This window comes from Gekko japonicus, unplaced genomic scaffold (assembly GCF_001447785.1).
Source record: "Gekko japonicus isolate JY-2015 unplaced genomic scaffold, Gekko_japonicus_V1.1 scaffold287, whole genome shotgun sequence".
Taxonomy (NCBI): domain Eukaryota; kingdom Metazoa; phylum Chordata; class Lepidosauria; order Squamata; family Gekkonidae; genus Gekko; species Gekko japonicus.
Genome location: NW_015167065.1, coordinates 145031 through 154354, shown reverse-complemented (window position 1 = coordinate 154354; position 9324 = coordinate 145031). Strand labels below are relative to the sequence as shown.

Sequence of the window (9324 nt, the reverse complement as noted above, 5' to 3'; positions counted from 1 at the left end):
ATCTCCCTTTGAAATTCCTTTGTAAGAGAACTGCTACTTTTAGGAACTACAACATGCAAAAACCACTGAGGGAACATTTTAACCTTCCGGGACATTCAGTTGCTGACCTAAAAGTAGCCGTTATCTTACAAAGGAATTTCAAAAGGAGATTAGAGAGAGAGACTGTTGGATTGCAACTGATAATGCAGCTCAAGATTATGCATCCACCTGGACTGAATCGAGACCTAGATTTCCTGTCTCATTACCAGTTCTGATTTCTCCACGCCTATTACCTCTCTGCATATCTCACCTAATCCAATCATGCCTGCTATTGTCATTCACCTGCTAGTGTGATTTGGCATCTGAAATCACCCCACAGATTCTAGCCATATCTGAAGAAGCTCATTCCCTGCCACATATTTTGTTAGATGTGATTTTAAGGTGCTACTGGAATCTTGCTCTTTCCAGGTGGTTCAGCTACCATTGGGATGGTAGCGCTGAAACCCCACAACAAGAACTTCCTGTTCTGTACCACTTTCCTAATTGAAGTGATGTCAGAGAAGCATCACACAAAGCTGCATCACATGACACTGACTCAGACCTTTGGTCTATCAAGGTCAGTATCGTCTACTCAGATGGGCTGAGGTTCCCAGGTAGAGGTCTCTCCCATCACCTACTACCTGATCCTTTTAACTGGAGAAGCCAGGGATTACACCTGGGACCCTCTGCAGGCCAACTAAATGCTCTGCCACTGAGCCACAGCCCCTCCTAATTCTCACACTCCAAATGTCACCCCAGAGTTCTGGATTGCTGTATTTTGCATTTCTGAGCAGCAGCTCAGTATCTGCAGCACTGAACTTTTAAAGTGGTGTAAGAGCTGAAAGTCAGGATAGACGTATTGGTAATTATCTTTCCTAACTTGGCTATTGAATGATTCGCTTTCTGTTTTAATAGTTCTTCAAAACAGGTGCTTTGGATCTTCCTAAGGTCTAAGGAAAAGCACCATATTTCCCCCCGAGAAGTCCTGTGAAGAGTCATGTAATTCCCATTAAAGCTTTCTGTTGTAAATGAGTTATTTTGTAGTAATCCTATAATTCTTAAAAGTGTAGATAAAGCCGAGGTCCCCATTTTGTATTATAGTGCTCAGTTTACCCCATTAGTTCAGCAGTAATTAACTTGTTGAAGCTTAGAGCTTCAAAAAATAAATGAGATTATTTGTTCAAAATGCCATCAGGCCCGCTTGGAATGACATTTAAATTACATAATGTAAATCAGTTTGACCTGTAAGTCCTTGTCATTATTTAGTGACATTTCTTGCAGAATAAATTGTTTGCAGGTTGGGCAGCCTGGTTATGGAGCTTGGCAGAAACCTATAAAAACAAATTATCCTTTCATTTTATACATCATTTGTTCAGACATTTGTAAAAATTGCTTCGTTTTCCCATAATGGAAAAGTGTCATTCGGTCGTTTGAAGCACATTAGCTGTGTAAGATACAGAGAGTGAGCTTTTTCGTGGCTGCATCAGGCAGAGGAATTCAGAACACCTGGTGCTGCAGACCTGGAACACGCCAGGGAATTGTCCCCCTCTAGTGGCCATTCATTGGGATAACAGCTTCACCAGTTCTGTTACTACTTTAGAGCCAATTTAGAGTCCAGCGGCACCTTTGAGACCAACAAAAGTTTATTCAAGGTATGAGCTTTTGTGTGCAAGGCACACTTTTTCAAATACATTGGAATGGTAGAGCCAGTTCATCTGTCACAGAGAAAGAGGGAAAGAAGCAGCATGGCTGATCCACGCCTCCCCTTTCCCTCCCTCACCAGAAACATCCAAAATTGCACTTGTGGATCTCACTGAGTTTCAGAAAACTGGTCCCGAGTTGGAAGGTTGAGACAGGCAGAGCTGGCCGGTGAAGTGTACGGCCAGGTGAAGAAGCTTGCAGGCAATGCATCCCTCTAAGCTGTGGAGTCTCATGAGCAAAAATCCTACTTTGTGAGCTACTGGCATTAAAGCTGTGAGCGAGCAATTTGGCTGCTGCATAAATTAGTTTGCCCTGGAGCCCTCCTTCCTGAGCTGAGACAAAAATCCGTGAGCCGGAGGCTAAAGAACTGGGAGCTAGCTCACGCTAACTCAGCTTAGAGGGAACACTGCTTGCAGGCCTGGGCCAGTAGAGCCGATATTCAGACTAGAGGGCCTTGTAAGTGTCGTTGCTGATAACCGAGATGGGTAGTCGTGTTAGTCTGTCTGTAGCAGTAGAAAAGAGCAAGCATCCAGCAGCCCCTTAAAGACTAACAAAATTTGTGGCAGGTTGTGAGCTTTCATGAGTCACTGAGCAGTAAGTCACTCACCGAGCAGTGCCTCACAAAAGCTGCCACAAATTTTGCTAGTCTTTAAGGTGCTACTGGACTCTTGCTTTTTTCTACAAGTGCTGATAACTGTATTGGTATCCGGCAGCATTTGCTGTCATGTTTGGCTAGGAATGGGGAGACCTGAATCCCGATCTCCACTCTACTATGGAACGAAGCTCACTGACTGGCCTTGAGCTGGTTGTTCTCTCTTTTGGTCTAGCCTACCTCACAGGGTTGTTGTGATGATAAAATAGAAGCCATCTGATCTTCTTGGTGGAAGGGTGTGATAGAAGTGCAGTGAAAAGTGCAGAGCTCAGTTTTACTGGTTTCTAGCAACCTCAGTCTCTCCCACTTCAGCAGTCATTCTGGCCACAGGTTGTATGACAGCCTCGATGTATTACAAGAAGAGCAGGAAGAGCCAGAGAGCGAGTTGTTTCAGAACCAGCTTCTTTCCTGTTTTGCAATGTATGAAGGAGCGCACAGTGGAATTGCTTTTAACTCAGATGGAAGAGGTTTAGACTGGAGGCCAACTGGAATCCAGGTCGCAGCTCTGCCAAACAGATTTATTTACACATGCCACAAGATTAAGTTCGTATACCAATTCCTGAGAACTCCCTTGGCGGCATTTTGAGTATTTGAAAATGTAATTATAAAATATTAAACTGAAGCAAAAATGATTTTTTTCCCAAGAGGAGTCAAGCTTTAGAAGCCAGAGGAAAAACGGCAATGGTTTTCTTTTTCCATCAAAAGCTAAAATGGCATGTTAAAATATATTATCCCCGCTGTCTGCATGTGAGATTAGCTCGGCCTTATAAGAAAAAGTGCTTGTGTTAAGCCCGCATTCATTCCCTAAAAGTTATCTCCTTCAGAGCTCAGGCAAACATTTATGGCTGTCTCTTAACGTTTTCCAGTTTTAATCACTGAAACTCAGCGGCAAATTCACAGGACTGCGTTTCTGCAGAGGGATTAAATAATGAGCAATAACACAAGCAGGTAGACACAGTTAAGCATAAAGTACTGTTCATAAAACCAGCTTCCTTGGAACGACGACTTTCGCTTTATCCTTGAAACATCCCTCCAGCCTGTTTGGTGTCTGCATAAAAAAAAAACTAGGCAATAACTAGCTAGGTCTTATTGTGTCACATGGACCTGTTTGAATCCCAATCTCTCCTGGGACTGGACCATTATTTTTAAAAAACTCCTTCTCCCCGAGGCACTAACTTTCCACATGTAAGAAGCTTTTCATGAGGGCCCTACACCATTCTGAAGCAGCCCAGTCCCAGGAGGACTGTTCTTTGTGATTTTGTCGAATAGCGGACTCATCTCCTAACTTTTCAATAACCTGGCCTATGGCTTCATTCTCAGCCTTTCCAAAAAACCCCACCATACGCCACACATACAAGGATGGAGAGCTTTGTCGGTGCTGTTGGGGGATACAGAGGTGGCAGAAGTGATGTTGGGGCAGGAAGGATCGACGATGAGGATGCTCCACAGGCAAAAAGTGGGTCATTTGTAGAGGCCTGCAGTGGGGCCAGAGTGAAGGCAACTGTCCTACATGAAATGAAAACCCACCCCCTTCCGATGTGTCATTGTACAATACTTGTACGGTAACAGGGAACTGGAACTCGGTTCAGGGATGTGGATGAAAGTTCCGCTTAGAAGTTCATAACACTGCAGGGGTTGCCCAGATAATATGAATCGATGCAGCACACCAGAGCAATGCATGCCAGCACCTTGCCTACTGCTCTGTCATACACTCCTGTAATAGTTAGCTACTATAAAACTGTGTAGTTTTCCACTGCTTTCTCGGTTACATACATGAAAGTTTGGTCAGGTTGTACGTCTGGTCATTAATCTGTGTCTCCCCCGCCCCAGATTGAATTAAAGTAAGAATCTCCATTTTATTATACTTTCTATGACTAAAAAACATTATCTATTGAGGAACGCTTTCTTATGAAATTAACTCAAGGATAGCGATGTTGGTCAGACTAATCAGAGTCCAGGGCCTTCGTTTTGTTTGTTTGTGTTCTAAATCGGGAATCTCTTGGAATACTAAAGAAATAAGCTTTTGAGTTTCACTCCCTGAATGAGAGCGAGCATTTTGGAAGTATCATGGGATTTATTTATTTTTAGCCTGGCGACGGCAAAAGTGACCGTTTCCAAATGCCACCATAAAAGTTGTTCTGAACCTTTCTTTAGGTCTAACACCCCAAAGAAGGCAGTGATAGCCGGGAGCATGCAGCTTTTGGCAGGAGTCAAGCTGTGCACGGGAAGGGTTTTAACCAATCATCCCCACTACGAGGATAAAAGCCTACGAGAGAGAACGAAACAGGTAAGGAGGCTAAGGAGCTCCTCCTCATCATCATCTCTTGATTCTGATTGTGCCAGCCCAGAGGCCTGGCACCAAGTTCTTGGTGGCCTGGGATAAAGGGAGTTCCATCGGACTCCTGCCTTACCCCCTCTCCAGGACAGTTTGGTGTAGTGGTTAAGTGTGCGGACTCTAATCTCGGAGAACCGGGTTTGATTCCCCCACTCCTCCACTCGCACCTGCTGATGTGACCTTGGGTCAGTCACAAGCTCTGGCACAGCTGTCCTTGAAAAAGAGCAGTTTGTGTCAGAGTTCTCTCAGCCCCACCCACCTCACGGGGTGTCTGTTGTGGGGAGGGGAAGGGAAAGGAGTTTGTAAGCCACTCTGAGACTCCAAGTGAAGGGCGGGGTATAAATCCAATCTCTTCTTCTTCTTCTAAAACTAATGTGGTCACCTACCTCCCTTTGGTAAGCCACCAAAAATGAATTGTCCGTTGCTGCAGAATTCCATAATAAACAGGAACTGGAACTCAGTTCAATGATATGGATGAAACTTTTGATAAGAAAGAGTTGGTAACATTCCATTGATGCCCAGAAAGTCTGTCAAACCAGGGGAACTCGCACCAAGCTTTCAGTTTTTGTCTTCTCCCCTTCCCCGCTTCCCCCCCCCCCCCGGGGGGGAACCCCCCTTCTGAGCTGTGGGGTCCACTCAAAGGTTGGTGAGTTGAGGTCTTTCCAGAGGAGGAATGAGAGCCCTTTAATTACGTGGCATGCTCCTCCTTCTTTCAAGTTTTCTCTGATCCGTTCTCGCTCACCTAGCTTAGCCTAGGAGACATCTTATATATCCAAATGTAGCATTTAAAATCTTTTGTGTTAATTGTTGCACAGATCTCATACGAATATCTGGAGCCCTCTTATACTGAATCATCTCATCAGTTCGTGAAGTTTAAGTGCTGTCTACTGTGACCAGCAGCACCTGTCCAGCACCTCTGCTGGAAAAAAGGTCTTTCCCACCAGAGCTCCGTTGACTGGAGATGGCCAGGGGTCACATCTGGGAGACCTTTCACATGCAAGCCACATGCTCTGCCCCCTCAGTCACAGCTGCTCCCTGAGGAGTTCCTACCTGTATCTCTGGTTACCTAGAAAAACTGTTTTCTTCCGTATACTCCTGCCCTCCTGACTGTCCGATCAATCAAAAAAGCTCGACTGGGTAAATGGGAAAGGGTCTTTTCAGTGGCAGCCCCACAGTTATGAAACAACCTTCCTGGGGAGGTGCACCTGGAGCCCTCACTTTCGATCTCTAAGAGGCAGCTGAAGACTTTCATGTAGGAGTGTATTGGGTTAAAGCAGTCCTAAATTGTGATTTCAAATTTTAGGTTTCTATATTTTTATGAAATCTTATATATTTTATTTACACTGTAAGCCGCCTTGCATGTCGTAGGGGAAAAAAAGGCAGCTAATAAATGTTTTAAATAAATAAATAAATACCTTTGACCGAAGAATGGTACACTTCTATCTGGGATGGTCGTCCTCTTTGACCGAACACGCAGCTTCGGGAGGGAGGGGACACCCGCCTAGCCAGCCAGATCAGCCGAATTGACCCTGGTGGTCGATGGGGTGACACATGGCTACGGCTGTCTTACCAATTTTATTAACTCATTCTTGCCAGTGTTTTTATATCATTACTATGTTATTTGGTTTTAACCTCCTTTACATCAGAATTGTATTGTTTTACTGGCTTTTGCTGTAATAAATTACTGAACTGAACTGAAAATAAATGAATACATTTAAGGGGAGGAAACGTCCAGGTAGGACGCGACGTTTTAGTCTTGGTTCTCCGGCTGCCTTTCTGTCTTCGGTAGGTCTACCAGGTGTATGCAAAAAGGTCACCCGAAGAGGTCTACAGGGTCCTCAGATCCTTCGGCACGGACTTTGTGATTCTGGAGGACAGCATGTGTTACGGCAGAAGGCACGGTCGGGGCTGTCGGCTGCGCGACCTTCTCGACATAGCAAACGGCCATGTAAGTATTAGCAGGAGCCTGTCCTCATTGGCTCCTGGGGCACTCAGTGACTGAGACAGAGTTCTACACCTTGTAGAAGAATTCAGAGTGAGGATCGCATGAGTTCTGTCACACACACACACACCCCGGTTTGGATTTCATGGAATACTCTCAGGCCAGAAATGGGGGGGGGGGCGCAACTTCTGAATTAAGCCGGGGGGAGGGGGAGGTTGGAAGAAAAGTGTAATGCCCAGTTCATCTGTACGGTAGGCTATCGATGCTTTAGTGGCTACTATAGTATTTGGGCTCGGCCAGGAGGGTGAGTAGTTTTTTGTTTTTGTTTTTTATTCTGTAGCAATTAATAATGTTAATTTCCATTACAGACCATGGATGGTCCCGGGGACGACGAGCCTGACCTGAAACCCTCCCAGTACCCTCGCTTCTGCGAGGAAATCAAAAAGAGCCTGCCTTCGTACACGGTGTACTTCACTAAAGTGTTTCAGAATAAAACATTCCACGTTTACAAGCTCGCCAAGCATAAAAAGGCCACTTAGTTCCGCTGTGATCACAGTGGAAAATTCTAAGGAAGCTTTCAAAAAAAAAAAAAAAAGGAGAGAGAGGTCAGTTTTGAAGTGATTTTAACACTGTTTTAAAGTGGTCTACTTTTTAATTACTGTGATAATTCTTGGGGGGGGAGGGGAGTGTTTTGGTGACAGGCGAGATGTGTCCAGAAAGCTTGGGTGGATTACATAAAGCTGGTTCACTAAACCCCCCGCCTAGCATGTACACTGCACAAGTGGTAGGGTTCCAGGCTGAATCCAGAGGGGGGGGGGGGGGTTACACAATCCCATTTAGAACACTAAACGTGCCCCTGTGTAAACCTGTGATTAATGCAGTCTTGTAGCTGGAGAAGGGAGTGCTTGAACCCAAGACTCACTCCCCCAACTCACTACATGTACAGTTTCTCACCAGGCACTTTTGTTAACCAGCTGCAATCTCGTTCCATCAACAGCTAACCTAGGAAATTCTGCTCAGGGTTCCGGCTTGCTCGTGTTTGTCTTGTGACGATGCCGTTCCTTTCTTTCTGTCTTCCCCTTTCCTTAGGAGGCAGATGTAATCTATACCTGCCTGCAAAGTTTAGATTCTGAAATCCCCAATTCAAAACATATTTGCAAGGAAATCCTGTCAATTTCTGTGAAGCTTACTAACCCCAGGTGCATAGAATCACAGCTTTAGCCTCCTTAACATCCAAGCCGAGTCTTATGATAAAGGCCTTGTTGTCATGTGTCTAGGATCTGGAGATGTTTTGTTGCCAAACGCCGGTGAGGATTCTGTAGCGGCTAGCCACGATGCAATGCCTTTTACAAACTCCTGTCCCACCCCAGAACAGCCAGTGCCGTAGGAAAGCATTTGGCCTGTCCTGCCATGGACGGGGGGATGTCCTCTGCTGGCTACTGCCAGAGGAAAGCTGGGACATCCCTCTGAACTCTTTGGACTTCTAGCCAGTGTGAGGCTTTTCCTGTACACCTTTATGTTTTGCCAGCATGAGGCTTTTCCATACAGGGATGATGTTGTTCACTCGCTAGTAATCACATTGGCTTCATGCCACTGCTAAGCCTGCAACCAGATTTTTCGCAACGGCAGCAGGTTGGTCTTACTTGCAACCAAAGCACCAGTCTTGTATGTTTGTCACAGCTCATCCTGATCCAGCAAGCCCCCTCTGGAGCACCTAAGCGTATGGGCGCAAGCTGTCTTCCACTACAGAGCCCCCCGCAGTCTGTGCCTGCTGCCTTTCAGCTTGTGGTTCTTTTCACACCTGTGTTCCTCGGTGTTTCAGTTGTAGTCGTTAACTTGTTTAGATTTTTTTTTTTTAATTCTTCTGCTGTTATGTCCTGGGTAAGTTTTGTTTGTGTGAAGAGTGAAGCATGTTTGTTTGTTTTTTGGTAACGTGGCATGTTGTGATGTCTGCATTTTAACTTTTTCATGGAGGTAACACAAACCAAGACCAAAATACCCCCCCCCCTTTCACAGTTGTGTTGGGTTCCTGTGTTCTGTTTGTTGTAAGAACAATTACCAAACCTAAGCTAGATAACATCAGGAGAATTCAATTGTGCTTCATAGGATCTCGGTGTTTTAAGGGAGAATTTTCCTTTACTGTACATGAAAACGTGTGTCCAAAAGATAAGCACCTCCCCCCAGTACCACAACTGTTTCCTTCCCCATATAAAATAAACCCGTTAATCATTTATGTTCAAGCAGCTAAATTCGACATATCTGTACATTCTAAACTTTTATGAAGTCAGCCAACTTTACTCCACATATCTGTACATTCGATCTAAACTTTTATGAAGTCAGCCAACTTTATAATGCTGCATTTTTTTAAGAAAGTCACTGTGATGATGTTTTTAATGCTAATTTTAACATTTTTATATGAAACTAAGAGATGTGGCTTTTCTTTCTGATCACGGCGAGATAAGCCACCCAGCCACCATAGGTATAGCCTCTCCAATTAAATCCCCCCCCCTTTATTTTGCAGTGGGGCTTGCCAAAGGGACATCCCCCATAAGACTGTGGCCAGTTTTAACTTCTAAAGCAAAATGCAGTGGGAATCAAGTGCCTCTAGGAAACAGCAGGAACATATTGGGTCTGCTCAAATAATTTGCATCAGAAAAGTATTACAATTAATTTTGT

The 9324-nt window shown here is 44.8% G+C and overlaps 1 protein-coding gene across 1 annotated transcript in view; it reads left to right on the top strand.

The window, feature by feature from the left end:
- Window positions 1–7187, top strand: part of DPY19L3 (dpy-19 like 3 (C. elegans)) — a 45247-nt gene extending 38060 nt beyond the window's left edge. The window contains exons 16-18 of the mRNA XM_015412660.1: window positions 4526–4658; window positions 6496–6654; window positions 7017–7187. Coding sequence (XP_015268146.1) covers window positions 4526–4658; window positions 6496–6654; window positions 7017–7187 — 463 coding nt within the window. The remainder of the gene's footprint in view (window positions 1–4525; window positions 4659–6495; window positions 6655–7016) is intronic.
- The last annotated feature ends 2137 nt before the right edge of the window (window positions 7188–9324 follow it).